General features: G+C 42.3%; 2 protein-coding genes across 3 annotated transcripts in view; one reads left to right on the plus strand and one right to left on the minus strand.

Annotated features, from left to right (window-relative positions):
• The window catches only part of LOC126547345 (transmembrane protein 170A), a 35,001-nt gene extending 25,559 nt beyond the window's left edge, over positions 1–9,442 (plus strand). Inside the window, exon 4 of the mRNA XM_050195320.3 lies at positions 5,984–9,442. Coding sequence (XP_050051277.1) covers positions 5,984–6,114 — 131 coding nt within the window. The 3' untranslated portion in view covers positions 6,115–9,442. The remainder of the gene's footprint in view (positions 1–5,983) is intronic.
• LOC126547330 (uncharacterized) overlaps positions 9,389–18,434 on the minus strand; it is a 44,114-nt gene continuing 35,068 nt past the window's right edge. For both annotated transcript variants that reach the window (XM_072288031.1, XM_050195296.3), the window contains one exon: positions 9,389–9,601. In XM_072288031.1, coding sequence (XP_072144132.1) covers positions 9,470–9,601 — 132 coding nt within the window. In that variant the 3' untranslated portion in view covers positions 9,389–9,469. The remainder of the gene's footprint in view (positions 9,602–18,434) is intronic.

Raw genomic sequence — 18,434 nt, forward strand, 5'->3', positions numbered from 1 at the left:
ACAGGTGCAGCTGCGGAGCCAAAAAAAAAAAAAAAAAAAAAGCTTGTTAACCCTCTAACCCCAAAATTCACAAAAAAAAAAACGTACGAATTTCCCACATTTTTTATGTGGTCATAATTTTTCTGTGTCACTTTCATTCTGAAAACATATTACTTGATTGGTTTCTGGTTAGATTTTGTTTTTATTTATTTAAAAAGAGCTGCTCTTTGCAGTCGCTTTCTATCAATGCCAATAGTAACTCATCTTTGGTGGTGGGAGCAGCACAACATCTGGCTGTACGAGTGCGACTCATCGTTGGCGATATTGGTACAACCTCCCATGATGAGTATAGTTCGGGAGTGGGGATTAAAGGGTTAAGATTCTCTGGCAGTAGAGAGTTACTTTGTCTGTTAAGTCATGTGATAATTAGTTGTAGTGACACTCCCACTGTACAAGAATAGCTTTCTGCATATACAACAGTAAACTTGCCTAGGATTACTAACTTCATCCCTCGAGTTTACTTTGAATCCAAAGTTTCCTGTGAGATTTCCCTTCATACTCCTGTACTCGTCCATGCTTGCCCCTTGCTGCAAATTTGCAATAGGGGAGCATAGGAAGTTTACAAACGTAGTGACAAGTTCCGGACCGCATTTTTCCAGCACTTTCAATGCATCAAGTCATCCACTCTTTGTCAAAAAGTAAAAGGGGGCAGCATCTGTTTTTGTTCTGCACCATGCCTCCTCTTTCGAAAGTTCAAGCTCCCTTGGAAAGCAAGATGCCTCTGGCTTTCTACCCTTTTTCTGGATAAGAAAAAATCACGCACCCATGTATGCAATAGCACACAAAGAGCAGTAGGAAAACACTCCATCAATCAATCAATCAATCAATCTTTATTTATCCAGAAAATCTGGATGGTTTCATGGCTAAAAGCCGTTTTGTCAAACTAAACAGTTTGACAAATTTTGCCGTAAGTGCGGCGCTTATGCGTGGGCGCACTCGAAAATCGTTCCCACCCCTTTGCTGAGGAGCAAAAGAAGCAGTGGCATCAGTGACTGAGCTTGCCCGATTTTCGTGATGGGAGCTTAAAGGATTAATCATCATCATTACCCTATTTTTGTCCACTGCAGGGCAAAGGCCTCTCACTGCGGTCACGAATTACCCTGTCCTGTGTGAAATGATTCCAACTTGTGCCTGTGAATTTCCTCATTTCATAACCCTGCCTAGTTTTCTGCCATCCTCAACTGCACCTCTCTTGGCACCCATTCTGCAACTCTGATGGTCTACCAGTTATACATCCTACGCATTACATGGCCAGCCCAACTCAATTTTTTTTCTCTTAATGTCAATTAGAATATAGGCCATCTCCATTTGTTCTCTGATCCACACTACTCTGTTCCTGTTTCTTAACGTTACGCCTAACATTTTTCGTTGGCTCGCTGTGTGGTCCTCAACTTGTTCTTGAGCTTCATCAACTTCCGAGTTTCTTCCCCATGTGTTAGCACCGGTAGAATGCATTGATTTTACACCTTTCTTTTCAACGATAGTGTTAAGCTCCCAGTCAGGATCTGACAGTGCCTGATGCAGTCCAACCCATCTTTATTTTTCTGTAAATTTCCTTCTCATGATAAGGGTCCCCTTTGAATAATTGACCTAGGTAAACTTACTCCTTCAGACTCTAGAGGCTGACTGGCGATCCTTAACTCTTGTATCATTATCTTTGTCTTCTGCATATTCATTTTCAACCCCACTCTTGCACTCTCTCTCTGTTAACTTCCTCAATCATTTGTTGTTACTCGTCTGCAGTATTGCTGAATAGAACAATGTCATCGACAAACCGAAGGTTGCTGAGATATTCGCCATTGATCCTCACTCTTAAGCCTTCCCAGTTTAATAGCTTGAATACTTCTTCCAAGCATGCAGTGAATAGCATTTGAAAGATTGTCTCCATTCCTGACCCTTTTCTTTGTAGTTATGTTTCTACTTGTGGAGAAAAAGGTAGCTGTGCAATCTTTGTAGATAAAGTTAAACCTAGATGTAACAAAGTCGGTAAAATCGGCAATTTGCTTCGTTATATCTATATTTCGTTCTATTGAAATTGACCTTTTGTGCAAATAAGTACAGTCGCTGATCGATTTTTTTTGCACGAAAAGAGCCCGCAAAATTTTTTCAAATTATCAAGCAATTGAAAAAAGCAAATTTGAATGAGAAAACAATTCAGTTTGATAAATTTGGGAGTCGGCGACGAATGATACGGTTTTATGCCACATACGTCGACGATATCTTCCCGGTGGCCAGCCACGCTTTCGCGTGCACTCCGCCCCCACAGCTGATACCATTGCCCGCACTGGGACGACGCTATCATGGAAACCACCGGCAGCGGGAAGCGAATGCTTCGTCTACCTCTCACTCCAACGGGTCACCGAAACTCGAGGTTGTGCAACCTCGATTAATGCAAACGCGTGGCAAGACAGTTAACATGATGCTACGCCATCTCGGCATGCCCACTCTTTGCACCCGCAACGGATCACCTCTAAAAGCAGGGGGCGCGACTGCGTATGCACTCAGTCGCGCTTACAGCGACGTGTCGCAAAGGCCGAGACGCGTGCCAGATATCGAGACACACGCCAACTTGCCTCATACTCCGCCCACCACGCCCCCTCGCGCGCGCTTGATCACGTCGCTTCCCTCCTCTTTCCCTTTGCTAGCGCGGGAAGGCGGCACTCGTGAAGCCACCATCTTTCTTGTCTCACCCTTTCACACTTTCAGTCGCACCTAAAGCACACAGTGCGGGGAGCACGATAAGATCTTATCGCACTTGAACATGATGCGGCTCTACTTCGGCAGTCGCTCTTGTCGTGCGATTTGAGAAGTGCGTTTGCAAGCAGCCGCTTGTAATTAAATCATGTGACCATCTGTGTCTGCGGAAGTTTCCATTTATTGCCTTGGAATTCCTTTGCGGCGGCAGTGAAATTTCGCTATATTAAAATTGCATACAAACACACTTAGTTATATTGAGGTTCTAAATACATGGTGTTCTATGAACAAGTGGTTATGAAAAGTTGAATACTTTGTTACATCGAGCATTTTGTTATATTGAAGTTCGTTATGTCAAGGTTTAACTGTATTTTCCAAGATATTTATGTGTGCCTCCTGTACTCCTTGATTACATGATGCCTTTATGACTGCTGGTGTCCCTACTGAATCAAATGCCTTTTCATAATCTGTGAAAGCCATATAGAGAGAGGCTGGTTTTATTATGCAAATTTCTTGATTACCTGATTGATGACATGGATGTGATCCATTGAAGAGTATCCCTTCCTGAAGCCAGCCTGTTCTCTTTGTTGACAGAAGTGTTGCCCTTATTCTATTGTAAATTATCTTGAATAGTTTGTACAATAGTGAAAGTAAGCTAATGGGCCTACAATTTTTTAATTCTTTAATGTCTCCCTTTTTGTGGATTAGTATAATGTTGGCATTCGTCCAGTTCTCTGGTAATCTTTGAAGTCGTGAGACATTTCGTATAAAGGCCCACAAATTTTTCAAATGCTATATCTCCTCCATCTTTGATTTAGTAGACTGTTATACCATCTTCTTCTGCCACTTTTCCCCGGGTCATGTCTTGCAAGGCTTTTCTAACTTCATCGCTAGTTATAGAGGGAGCCTCTGTATCCTCATTACCACTTTGAATGGCGATAGCGTGGCTGTTTTGAATAGTGTACACGTCAGTATAGAATTCTTCCGCTGCTTTTATACCTTCGAGATTGCTGATATTACCCTGCTTATCTTTTAGTGCATACATCTTGGTTTGTCCTATGCCAAGTTTCCTTCTTACTGATTTCATGCTGTGTCCATTTTTTACGGCTTCTTCAGTCTTTCTCACGTTATAATTTCGAATATCACTCATTTTCGTCTTGTTGATCAGTTTTGACAGTTCCGTGAATTCCATCTAATCTCTTGAGCTGGACACTTTCATGCTTCGTTGTTTCTTTATTAGGTCCTTTGTTATTTTGGAGAGCTTACCTATCAGTTGCCTTAGTGCTTTACCTCCAACTTCATTTGCTGCTTCTGAAGCCAGCCTAGTTACGGTTTCATTCATTACCTCTACATACTTTCAAGGCCTACTAGGCCTTGAAAGTATGTATAATAAATAAATAAATAGATAAATATGTAATCTTCATCTCTCTGTTCTAAAGCTGCATATTTGTTTGCAAGCACCAGCATAAATTGGTCTGCTTTTACCCTTACTGCGTCTAAGTTGGCCTGTTTCTTTACCAATTTTACTCTTTCTCTCCATATTGAAGTGAATTCCAGACCTTAGTAACCTATGATCACTGCACTTTACCCTGTCTAACACTTACATACTGCACTATGCTGCGATCGGCAGATAGTTTGAAATCTATTTCGTTTCTTGTTTCACCATTACAGCTTTCCACGCCCACTTTTTGTTCTTATGCTTCCTGAAGAAGGTATTCATTATTTGGAGCTTATTCTTTTCTGCAAATTCTACCGACATCTCTCCTCTAGTGTTCCTAGAATCGATGCCTTAGTTGCCAATGGCTTGTTCACCCGCCTGCTTTTTCCCCACTTTTGCATTGAAGTCACCCATTACTACTGTATAGCAAGTTTGCACTTTTCTCATCACTCATTCAACATTTTCATAAAACTGATCTACTTTTTCATCATTGTGACTGGATGTTGGAGCATAGGCTTGTACTACCTTTAATCTATACCTCTTATTAAGTTTGATTATGGCTACTGCCACCCTCTAATTGATGCTATAGAAATCGTCAATGTTGCCCGCTATGTCCTTATGGATTAGGAATCCTACCGTGTATTGTTTCTTATCTGGTAGTCTTCTTTAGCAGAGGACGTGGCTGTTAGGCAGCACTGTATAAGCCTCACCAGTTCTAACCTCACTAAGGCCAGTCATATTCCACACAATGCCCGATAGTTCCTCAGAGTCCTGCTAAGCTAGCTTCACTTGAGAGGGTTCGTCTATTGAGTGTTGTCAGGTTCAGTCGCCAATGACGGCCTGTCCTGGTCCAGAGATTCTTAGCACCCTCTGCCGTGTCGCAAGTCTGACCGCTGCCTTGGTAAGGTGCTCCGCAGTTGCTGGGGACTGAGGGCCTTGGGTTAATTGTAGGTGTCGTGAGAGAGGTAGTTGCTGAATACTGCACCAGGGAGGCCAATTCCTGTTGTGGTGAGGAAGTGTCTTGTTGGAGCTTAGTAAGCCTTCCTAATCTGGTTGCACCTAGACTAGTATAGCCCCACAGACTCTCGACACTTTTTTTTTTGTCGGTGTCAATGAGTAAAAAAAGAGTCACCATTCAAGCTCTAATTAATCACAAGGTTAATCAATCAATTTCCCACCCCTAATTATAACTGAAAAGTCATAGTACTCTTTTGAAGCACCCTTACATTGATTTGTATAGCATGTGTTGTTTTCAGTGTTTTCATTCTTTTTGTTTGGGTAGTTTCTGCTACTGATATTTTTTTAGCCATACAGTGTTCCTATTGATGTTGTCTTCAGTGTTTTCTCATGTTTCCTTGTGACTTATGTTTTGCACAAAAATTGCTATATGCTACCCTGCTATGATCACTCTTTGATATTGCAGCATTAATAAATAAATAAACAAGAAATATTTACGGATTTTCCCAGCTGGATTCAAATGAAAGAGTTGCTTTACTGTAAGCATTGTCTTGCTGAAATCTGTTTTTGAAAAGCACTACGTTTCGAAATAGAAATATTGCCTGAAAGCATGTGATATTCTTAAATCATGTGATGTCAGTTCATTACTAAAAAAATTCAAGAAAGTTATAGAGATATTTCTGAGCTAGCATTCCGACTGCAAGGGTTGCTTAGCACTAAAGTGTTGAAATGGGCTCTTTAATTTTGTTTCCTTACTTACCTTGTATAATATATGCAGTTTGGATAGCTGTCTTGGTTCATAGTGTCTCTGTTCTCTGTTCCTGTACTCACTTCATATGTTACGACTCTGTGCAGGTGCAGTGATAGCTGGTGTGTACCGGGCAGCTAGGTTTCATATGATGCCCTTCTACGCACTGGTGTGGGGCTGTGGGCAGACAGTGTTTGCGGTTGTCATGTCTTACACCCGAGTCCTCGCCACCCTCTGACCTTGCTGCTGGGTGACTTGCCAGAGATGCCAGGCCAGGGTGCCAGTGTTGTGCACCTCGGACGAGGAGACTGCTGCAGCATTTGTGGTGCCCTGTGCTGCCACATCTTCAGCTCAGCTATGCAGCCCCACATTTCACCCGACCAAAGCCTTCAACTGCTTGCTTTGTTATCTGTTCATATGTGCTCCTGCAATTTGTGTTGTTCAAGGAAAGGGCTCTGTCACTGTTTGTCATTTCCAACTGACACAGCCCGCTGACTCTTGATCAATGGTATGGCCATTCGCAGTCGCCTTGGCATGGTGTTTTTTTATTCCTGATGAGATTTTGTTTCTTTCTTAATGCTTTTTGCTAGGGAGAGTTCAGTCAGGTTCTGTTTAGTGCACCAGCCACATTTTTTAAGTGTTGAGACATTTGGCATAGTGCCTACGAGAAGGGAAACATTCGTGTGGTTTTCATGCAGTTTTGAAGCTATGCCTTCTGTGTGGTTTAGAAGACTTTGCCCAGCATTGTGGGGACCCAAAAGGGGTTGCAGTCAGCAGCTGTGGTCTGATGGCACACTCATGTGGCTGGCACACTGATGGGAGCATTAGCCCACAATTCATTCCCTGCACAGGAGAGTGGAGTTATTAGTCAGTTTTCGTGAATGTTTAGTGAAGACAGTATTACTTTGTGTGGTCAGGTTTGTGTCATCTGGCACAGGCTACTGCGAGCAGGAACAGAGGGCTCCTGAAACTTGAACTGGTCATATTGGCGGCTGTGGCCACACTCAAAGAATGCACCATTTGGTGTGAGTGCAGAGTCCACTTGGAAGGTGCAGGGAAACATTAGCTGTCATGGCTCCACTTGTCATGAGCATGCAAGCATGAGCCATTATGTGATGTATTGCTGCTCATTTTCCCTTTATTCTTGTTTTTCACAGTCACATTAAATTTTCTTTTACCATTAGTTTTTTCTATCATATTTTCATTTGTCATTGATTGAAAATAATGATAGCACTTCTCTCTGCAAGATCTCCATTACTTTTCATAGCATTTTTTTGCTGAAGCATTTTGTGATGGTTTCAACTGCCTGAAGAGGGCTCAAAGTCTGTATTGCAAGACAGTGGTCTGTTGCAGATGCATAAGAACAAAGTGTGCTTATTTTCATGCATCCTAATGTGTTTATCATGCAAAATTTTTCACATGTTGGTGGTTCTGGTATTGCGAACCTTTTCTTTCTTTTATTAGAAGGGCAATACTTTTGCAGTTACTTCAGTTGCTCTAGAAACTCTGCATCCATAATTCCTCAAATTTGTTCCATTGCACGGTGCTTCGAATGCATCTGGGTTGTTCTTTTTTACTGTTACAGTTGGTTGCAGCCTTGAAAGTGGCTATCGCCTCCTAAACAAGACTCACACAGAGAGGGTACTGTGTGTTGTTCGGGTCATGAAAGAGTTGGTGCAGCAGTGACTAAAATGGCTGCAATAGTAGTGAAATGCTTTTTTTCACTGGAAGTATCTCCCAAAAGTTTTGAATAAGACTGTGCAGGTAAATAAGTGCAAGCTGAAATGCAACCGCACTCAACTGCTAACAAAATATTGACTCCTGTCTTTATAAAATGTGTGCTATGTGCTAGCTCAAAGCTACAAATGTGCCCTTTCAGAAACATGTTTTTGGTTATGAAAGGCCATGTTCCCTTTAAGTTATGTTTTACACATTTGAATTAAAGCCAATTTGGCCATGCAGTTGGCACTACCATAAAATAATTTTAGTGCAATACTGGCATTTGCTCCAAAAGTTTGTTAAACAAGCAAAACTAAGTTTCTACAATATTTTCTGTCACTTATAAAGCCTTTTGTTACTCTGAATTATACGAGCATGAAAATGCATTGTGCTTGCTATTATGATGCAACTTGCCAAAAATGACATGCAATGAAAACTGTGGACAACCACTCCCATTGTCTGTGACTTCTAGACTGACTGTGGGATTGAGTGGCACAGTACAGGATGCTTAGCGAACTGCTGCACCCATAGGATGTGACTTAACTCTTACAAACTAGTATTGTGCTGCATAACATCATATATTCTGTGACAGCTGAAGCGATTGCATTTTATTTTTGGCTGACTGTAGGTGACATTGATGTCATGTGCTGCATATTATTATATACAAGCAACTACAATGGGAGACACTTTTGATATTTTCTTTCAGAATCCTCCTTCCTACATTTTTGTTTTGTTTCTGTCATGATCACTGCAGTCAGTGATATCACATAACATCTTTACAAGTTTCTACTGGACTGCAATGCCTTTTTATTCCCTGCTTTGGGAAAGTCCTCCACGTAGTTTACTGCTTGTTCATGTTTAAGCTATGCTTGTGCAGCTTTTATATTGGCAGCAGCTGAAAACCATGTGCCGCACTCATTCTACTGCTGTCTTGCAGGTGGCTTGCATAGTACCTTAAGGGTCTACGGGTAAAGTTCGAAAAGAAGCCCAAAGTTGAAAGGAAAATTAAATATAACCTTGATGCCTTTTTCTAGTAGACTTATTTCTAGGCCTGTCTTGGTTCTCCATTTTTATTCATTTTATAATGTGTTTGCAACGTATGAGAATTCAAAGTTGTGTTTTGTTTGTCCACATCATTTGTTTCCTCTTGAGAACATTGTTGCCAGGGGCAAAATGTAGCTTTTAGGAAAACATTTTAGGGGTGCCAATTATTTAATACTCAAAAATGTTGCAGTGCATTAAGGCAACAATAGTTAGCACCAACTGCCATCTTTCAAATTGCTGCTTCTGTTCACCAAGTGTCTGCCTTCCTAGTTAGAAAGCTCCAAACCATTGCAATAAGCATTTCTGCTTCTGTTTTTGCCTTCAGGATGGATGTACATTAGGCTGTGCTAAATTATGTGGCAGTGGTACTGAGTTCCTTTTGTCAGTGGTGAAATGGCTGTTGGTGGCACATAGTAGCACATGCCTTTGTGTGAAGGAGCAGCACAGTTTTGATGTCTTGGCATAAGACCCTGCGAGCAGTGAATTGAGAGACAGGAGAGGTCACAAGGTTACTTGTATTAAAGTGTACAGTGTGTCTCTGTCGAAGGACGAGGCCAACATGTAAATATTGTACATAACCTTCTTAGGCAGAGCCATTCTACCAGGCCAAACAGGAACACCTAACGTGTTCAAGATGCTGTATGGAGTATGTCTGTTGTGAATAGTGTAAATACCTGTTACAAAAGTCAGTGGTGCCACAAGAAATGTTCTGTGACACTACAGTGAATGGACAAGAAAGTGGTAAAGACTGCTGTGGCGGCATGCTTTATTTTGTCGAATAAAAGAACCGAAGGAGAGAAGAACAGCTTCTTGCAGTAATCTTGCTGCTTTCACCCTTTTGTAGCATGCTGAATTACCTTGGAGAGGATTTCACTCTTCTTGGTCTTGATGTTGCAAGGAATGTTGTTGTGGCACAACCAAGCAAGCAGCACAGTAGAGTTTACCTTGCTGAGCATGTCAAACTGGGACCAAAAAGACAGTAATTAGCAGTGTTAACCTGTTGAATGCTAAGCAGGTGTACACCTGGCTGGCTGCGGATAAACTTTTGGAGCAAGATAGCAGCCTAGATATAGAACTTTTCAGTTTCAGGATATACGCTCAGGCTGACAATTTTTCCTATTCCTGTGCTCTAAAAGCTTTCGCAGTGAAGTGCATCTAAAATCGGGTGCAGTGATGCAGCCTAAGCAATATTTAGAAAAGGTAACAAGTCATAAAAAATGAGATCATTCGCATATGCATGGATGTTTCCTTGACTGTATGGCAAGTAGTTTGTCTAGTGGACATAGTTGACTAATTCGTTGAAATCACTGCAAATTTGATGAGCATGAGTTGTAATGTTGTCAAATATATTAAGATGATGCAGTTTCTTGCAACAGCTATGTTCAGTTCCTTATAAAGCAAAAAGCACTAAATTTCATGCATTAACATTCTTAGATTAACACCGGTTGCACATTGCATGCAGGGTGTGCTCTTTCTATTGACTCTACAGATACATTCTGAAAGAACTACTGCATTCGATATTTTAGATGATACATAAACAAAAAGCAGAGTGAATGCACGTTTCACGCATAAAAGTTTTAATAACGACATGCATGTCATAAAAAAGATCTAAATTGCCAGAATCAAGATTGTGGGATAAAATTAGTTTTAAAGACACGCTTGTGTCTACTAAGAAAAAGATGTAACAATTATGAGATATACCAAATGTGTTGCTGTGTAATAGGCGCTATCTCCGAAAAAAAAAAGTTTCATTGAAAAGGTATTCCACTACAAAAGTTTGAAGTGCCAGCACTACAGCTTCGCATGCTGGGCTGCAGCCGCCGATGTTCCGGACTGGCTTGCGTCGTCGTCACACTCAAAGTCCGACAAAAAGGCAGCGTTCTCAGACTTGCTGCTGCTCGATCCATCGATAAAATCGGGCGCAGACGCAGCGTAATCGCGAGATCGATCTTTCGAAGCGTGCGTGCCACTCCCGGAGGCGGCCATTGTTGCTTTTTCCTCGACGGTCGCGAAAACTTCGGAGCGCGTTCGAAAATCTCCCTCTTGGGGAAAAAGCGAACTGCTTAGAGGACAAAAATATTGTTCTCCTCCTTTACGTCCGATAGCGCAGTGTGTCCGTGAGCGGCGCGGAAGGTCTCGAAAGCGGCGTTTCAAACCCGCTAACGATGCCTAATGGGCGCGGTACGGGAAGAGTTATGGGATGGGGGCAGTCGATCTTAATGCACCTCAAGCTTTTTTTTATATTAAAAATCGCACCTAATTCGTGAAATTCATCATTGAATTTCAATACTTCATCCCAGCAATATCTAAACCAAATGCGCTGGGAGCGCAAGAAAGTCCGCCCCGCTATCGTAAAGGGAAAGCGCCTGTGACTACAAAAAAAGAATAATTAATTAATAAATAAAAAGGTAAGGCACGTTGAAATGTATGTGAAGCGAATCTGAAGTGGTTAATTCAATGCTTTACACCTAACAGAGTTTCGCACTATTTCGTGCTGACAGGTTTGCGTATGCACCGTGAAGTGCGACACATGTATCAAGCAACATTTAGGGATTCTGTACCTCTTGTATCCCTGTGGGACATATCCATTCTAGAGAATTGGCGAAGAATGGGCACACCCCCAAGGAGCACATACCGAATGGCTAAATAAAAAAAAGTACAGTAAATCAAAGAACCTGTTAAATATAATTCGCCATTCCGTTAACATATCGGTGTGCTTAGAGATGCCTGCGAGTCGACATTACATGTACAGGTTTTATTTAGGAGGTTATTTTTTTGTTACGCAGAACAGAGCTAGGAAAACGTGGTCAGCATTTGTGGGTACCTTCATATAGCGTTCGTATTTATATCCACAAATATATCCTGCGAGATAGCGACCGACCCAGCAGCCAAGCCAAACCCGAGAAAGTAGGCAAAGAAAGCTTTGTTTTAAATGTGCGACCAAATTTGAAATGGAATGTTGTGGCTAGTGGCACCATGATACTGAGACTGAACGTTCCGCCTGGCAAGCATCTGCCGCGACGTGCCTCAGGATACTTGCTTGCTTTCTACATTATGGTATCCCCGTGGCATGCCATCCTTCGAATTTCTTCGCACACTTCTTCACGCGACATTTCAGTCCGACGTAGCTGTGGGGCGCGCTCAGTTCCGATATTGCCTTAATTGAGCATTGAAATTTGATTATGAATGTATCTTACTAGGTGCGATATTCAAGAGTGAAAAAAAAAATGCGGTGTATTACAATGTGACTGCTTCCAAATCCACCCGATAGACAACTGCCCTCAAGGCTGTAATAAAAAAGTTAACTCAAGAATTTTTGCTAAAAGGTAGCTTTAGCTCGGACCGCCTATGCCGCCTATTCAAATACATGTAAAACGCAGAAATGAATTTTTGAGATAGCGCATGGACCAAGCTTAATGCAATTTATTGAATTTAAGCAAGAAAGATAAATTGTTGTGACTAGGAAGCGGAATTCTGATTGAGGGCCTGAATTGTCAAGGATGAAAAAAATAGAATCAAGTTTACGAATTCGTAGCTGTGCAGCAAAAACAAATATCGCTGTTCTGTCAATTATTTAGAGCATCAAAAGCGAACAAACCGATGTATTAAACATTGCTCTTAAGTACACCACTCGTATGCGGTTTTTTTAATGCGATAGCGCTAAGGGCCCCGCGTCGAGCGTCGGCCGTCGTTTCGGCAAAAATCATTCCGAACCATGCAAACTCAATCATGCATACACAACCAAGAAGACCCTCCGTGTAGCGCAAAGAAGTGACGGAACTAATTGAATTTCTCAAAGTAAAATACGTCAGAAATCGTAAAGTACGACTGAAACGCAACCTACAGACATGATATCGTCGGATTGTAATTTTGATATACGAGAAAACATAATTCTGTTATGCAGAAACTCAAACAAAAGCCCTTTTCCCGGCGTTTCTGCCATTCATAGACCGGCCACGGCGTCCGAGTCTGCGAGCGCAAATATCGGAGGCCACGGAGCGGCGCGTCCGGTTCCTTGCAATACCTCCAGATGGCTCTCGCCTCCGCAACATCGCCACCCACACAAAGAGGCCGCGTTTCTACCATTTCTACCAGAAAGCTCGCCTTCGTGCGTATACCGTTCCCCGCCAGCGTTTCCCAGTAAACCTCACACGTACATTAGCTGCAGTTGCCGGGAAGCTTGAGAAGCAGTCGGGGATCTTTGAATGCTATCGCGTTCCATTCTTAAAGGCGAAGCTTAAGCATTCTCCACATGTTTTTTAGACAATAATAATTTGTATAAGAATGCTGTAAGCGCAGCGAATGTGGAGTTTTTGCAGAGGAGTTTCTAGGCGAGGTGGACATACTTTGTCACTGATACCTCAGCTTCAGAAGACTAATTAACAAAAAATTTATTAACTTTTCTTGGGGCCGTGCGGACAGTTGTTAACCGGCGAATTTGAAGGCAACCATACTTCAATCCACTCTCTTGTTCTTTTTTTCTTGAAATCTTGAAAGGCGCGCCTAAGTCGAGATATTTATCATCAAATTTCAACGCTAAATCCAGGCAATGTCGAGACTGAGCGCTGCAGGAGCGCAGGAAAGGCGACGCCGTTATCATATCAGACTGAAATGCCCGTGGCGACAAGCGCAAGGAAGCATGTAGGTAGTTTGAAACTGAACGCCTCGGCCAGTCGCGGCACCTACTGATACGGCACGCTTTGCCTGGCAAGCATGTGCCGCTGTGTGTCGGGTCAGGATTTGCCGCGGCGTGCTATCATTCACTCTTCACTTTTTTTACGGGGCGTTGCCGTTTGACTCGCAGCGGGACGCGCTCGGTCTCGATATTACCTCGATTGAGCTTGGCATTGCATGATGAATATCTCGAATTAGGTGCGATTTCCAAGATTAAAAAAAGGGGGTGCATGAAAATGTCACTGCCTCCAAATTTGCCATTTAGACATTTGCCCCCAAAGACACTAATAAAAAGTTAATTTTTTGTTGACTAATATTCTCAAGCTCACGTTAATAGCGGCAAAGTGTGTCCACCTTGCTTGGAACTCGTCTGCAAAAGCTCCACGTTCGCTGCGCTCACTGCTTTATATATATATATATATAACATCTACACTGTCTGAAAGAAACACCTTGTATGCGAGCAGGACTTTTGCACAACCTTCCCACTGTAACAACTGTTACAGCCACTGTAACAAATTCACTTTAGAGGGTGCTTAAGCTCGGGCCCAACTCCGATGGGGCCTATTCAAATACATGTAAAACGCAAAAACGCTTTTCTTAGATAACCCCCGGATCGATCTTAATTAAGTTTGTTGCATTTGAGAGATAAGGTTAAATTCTAGTGACTGTTGGAAGCGGAATTTCGATTAAGGGCCTAAAATTTTTTACAAAAATTTTCAAAAATATGAAAGTGAAAAAATAGAGGCACCAAGTTTATAAATTAATAGCTCTGTATCAAGAACAGATATCGCGGTTCTGTAAACTGCATCCATTAGATCATTCAAAGCCGACAAATTGCATATGTCAGTTTATATCTTACGTTGTGTATAAGGGTTCTGCCAAAGCTGTATTTCCATATTACTAAATTTTTTGAGATTCATGTGTAACATATCAATTTTGTCCGCTTTAGATGCACTATTAGATGTAATTCGCAGAATTGTGATATCATTTTTTCTTGCTGAGTTACAGATGTAAACTTGATAGTTTCGTATTCTGAAATTTTTCAATTTTTGCCAATTTTTATAAAAAATGGACCATCTAAATCGAAAATTTGAAACCAACAGTCTCTAGATTTTAAGTTTTTCCTTTAAGTGCAACAAACCTCGCCCAATTTAGTGCAGTGGTTGCCGGGAAACCTAATTCTCCTTTTACATGTATTCAGATAGGAGAACACGAGCTAAAGCTTCCTCTCAAGGTATAAAGTATATCTAACTCGTCCGCTTTAGATGTACTATTATGTGCAATTTACAGAATTGTGATATCGTAATTCATTGATGAGTTGCAGAGACATGAACTTGACCGATTCGTTTTTCTAAATTTGGCAATTTTCAGAAAATTTTTTTAATTGACAGTTATATAAATAAAAAATTCGCTTCCTACATTGACTAGGTTTCTATCTTTTCCTTTAGATGTAACAAACCTCTTCAAATTCGGTGCAGTAGTTGCCAAGAAAAACGACTTCTCCGTGCGACAAGCCTAGCACTAAGTGTGATAAGCTTCTGCAGTATACAGTAGAACCTCAATTTGACAGACTTCACTTTAACAAAAACTTTTTTATTCTATTACCGAAGCTTTGCACCTAGTATATGTTGAATTCTGGTGTCTCACGTGCCAAAACCACAATTTGATTATGAGGTACGCACCTAGCATATGTATTTTGGCAGTTTGCACGATGACATATACGCAAAAGCGGCTTGCGCCATTGCTGGCCTTATGCCTCGTCGGCCATGCATGTGTCGGCGCCCACCCAGGGCGAGTTCTGGTGACGTAGTTTAGGGCGATCACGTTCGGAGATGTCACTTTCAGTGCGCGCTGATTGGCTGGTTGAGAAAAATGGCTGTGGCTTAGCTAAGGTTAAGCCCAGGATGCGAAGCATACTAGCCTTTATTTTAGTTGTTGAACCACTGTTTAGCCTGGTGAACTGCTGTTGCTTGGCTATATTTGGTTCGGCTAGTAGAAGAAACAACTCATGCGTTACTCTGCTTCGCCTTCAAGAGTGGAACGCGACAGCGTTCCCGTCGACCCGCCAAGGGGTGTAAGACAATGGGCTACGGCGCAGCGACTACGCACCCCACATTGGACGCGGTGAGCGTCGAGCAACGCAGCGTTCGGCGCGGCAACGAAATGTGCGCCTGAGCAAGCGACGCACGCCTGAGCCTTAGAAACAGCTCGTTTCTAAGGCAACACCGCATTCACTAGAGGCGCTTTTGTACCGCTTCGAAGCATCGTACTCGTGGCTCAGTGGTAGCGTCTCCGTCTCACGCTCCGGAGACCCTGGTTCGATTCCCACCCAGCCCATCTTGCAAGAGTTGAGCCAAAGCCACCTAGAAAAAGCGCAGCTGCTTATATACCGCCGCGACGCCGCGAGCGACGGCGCGAGTTGGAGCCCCGTTTCTCCTCTGTCGTGACGTCACGGTGTCACGTGGTATTGAAGGCGACACCGCCGCGCCTGAGGAGCTGGGTTGAGCTCTAGTAATATGCTTCGCATAAAACCACTCGAACCATCCAACGCTTCGTGTACTGCGTCAGGCGAAAGTGACAGTATCGGCGGAAGTGATCGTCCGGCTATGCTGCCCCTGTTCGGTACCCGTGCCTCTCGGGGCGTTTTCAAAACTGCACTGCATGTTTCGGTATCGAATTGAATTATGGGGTTTTACGTGCCAAAACCACTTTCTGATTATGAGGCACGCCGTAGTGGAGGACTCCGGAAATTTGGACCACCTGGGGTTCTTTAACGTGCACCTAAATCTAATGCGTGATTCGGTATCGTAGCTCGCGAAACGAATTATATTCTGCAGAAAGTGCGCAGAGATCTGAGGATGTGATTTCCTATTTTCACACGAGAAACTGCTGCCAATCGATTCGCCGGTGGTTCTGTGTGAATCACAATTTACGCAGACTGTACACACGCCAGCGTACAAAAAGTGCAATCGGAAAACGGTTCGCATAACGTGAAGCCTGCTTATAACTAACATTCAAAACCATGTTTCCATAAGGTAAAAGTTCCACGAGCGATGGCGTTCACAGCGACGCGCGCGCGCGCGCACGCACACACACGTGAAATAAGAACCAGAAGGCGATGTTCACCTGTATGGTCACTGTCACGTGTTTATTGTTCACGTGATTAAGACCTTTGTCTTATTGTTCTTCACTTATCTGTATGTATTAGTGCTTCAGGTTAAAATATGCGCAGGAGGGGAGTCACAAAATCGTGAATTGTGAAGCCCCTTGTGGAACATGTTTAAATTTTTTTTAATGAATAAACGACGGTAGTGACCTGCATTATGTGATACATTGTAGTGTATGTATAATGTATGAGTACTTTATAAAGTTGATCTTATTGTTAGATTATTTTAAGTGCACAGTTATCGAGCTTGGCCAGAACAGAAGTGCGCGAAAACTCTGCATTCCACCTATTCATTGGCTGCAACTTTCATAATCGAGATATCTTTTCCCCCGCTAATGTCCCTCACCAGATAATGACCTCTAAAACGTGTATTCAGGAGTCAAGTTTAATGTGTGTCAACCGCAGCCATAGATTCATATTCTTTTCGCATTATCAGACATGAGGAACTATCAGACATTGCCTGGGATTTATCGGCCTCAGTGAGAGAAGAACTGGTGAGGCTTACACATTGCTAAATGACGGCCATGCCCTTTGCTATAGAGGTCTCCCTGATAAGAAGCAATACGGGGTAGGATTCATAATCCATAAGGACAAGCGAGCAACGTTGACGAATTCTACAGCATTAACGAGAGGGTAGCAGTAGTCGTAATCAAACTTAATAAGAGGTATAGATTAAATGTATAGTACAAGCCTACGCTCCAACATTCAGTCACGACGATGAGGAAGTAGATCAGTTTTATGAAGATGTTGAATTAGCGATGAGAAAAGTGAAAACTCGGTATACAGTAGTAATGCGTGACTTCAATGCAAAAGTGGGGGAAAAGCAGGCGGGTGAACAGGCAATTGGCAACTACGGCGTCGATTCTAGAAACGGTAGGGGAGCGATGCCGGTAGAATTCGCAGAAAGGAATAAGCTGAGAATAATGAACACATTTTTCAGGAAATGTAGCAACAGAAAGTAGACCTGGAGAAGCCCTAATGATGAGACAAGAAATGAAATTGATTTCATACTTTCTGCCGATCCCAGCATAGTGCAGGATGTAGAAGTGATAGGTAGGGTAAAGTACACTGATCATAGGTTAGTGAGGGCTAGGATTCACCTCAATTTGAACAAAGAAAGAGTAAAATTGGTCAATAAAAAACAGGTCAACTTAGAGGCAGTAAGGGTAAAAGCAGACAAATTTATGCTGGTACTTGCAAACAAATATGCAGCCGCCTTAGAACAGAGAGATGATGATGATGATGACATAGAGGTAATGAAACCGTAACGAGGCTGTCTTCAGAGGCAACAATTAAAGTGGGAGGCAAGGCACCAAGGCAGCCAGTTGGCAAGCTCTCCCAAGTAACAAATGACCTAATAAAGAAACGACAAAGAATAAAAGTGTCCAACTCAAGAGATAAGATAGAATTCGCGGAAGTGTCAAAACTGATCAACAAGCGAAAATAAGTGATATTAGAAATTATAACATGAGAAAGACTGAAGAAGCCGTTAAAAATGGACGCAGCCTGAAATCAGTGAGAAGGAAACTTGGCATAGGACAAATTAAGATGTATGTACTGAAAGGTAAGCAGGGTAATATCATCAGCAATCTCGAAGGTATAATAAAAGCAGCGGAAGAATTCTATACTGACATGTACAGTGCCCAGGGGACTCAGGAGTACTCTATTTGAAGCAATAAGGAACAGTATACAGAAACTCCTCCTGTAAATAGATATGAGGTCAGAAGGGCCTTGCAAGGCACGAAACGGGGAAAAGCGGTCGATTTAATCAAAGCTGGAGGAGACATAATGCTAGGAAAACTGGCGGTTCTCTATACGAAGTGTCTGTCGACTGCAAGGGTCCCAGAAAACTGGAAGAATGCAAACATTATGCTAATGCACAAAAAGGGAGACGTTAAAGAACTGAAAAATTATAGGCCCATTAGCTTACTCCCACTATTATATAAAATATTTAC

This window comes from Dermacentor andersoni, chromosome 1, assembly GCF_023375885.2.
Source record: "Dermacentor andersoni chromosome 1, qqDerAnde1_hic_scaffold, whole genome shotgun sequence".
NCBI classification, from domain to species: domain Eukaryota; kingdom Metazoa; phylum Arthropoda; class Arachnida; order Ixodida; family Ixodidae; genus Dermacentor; species Dermacentor andersoni.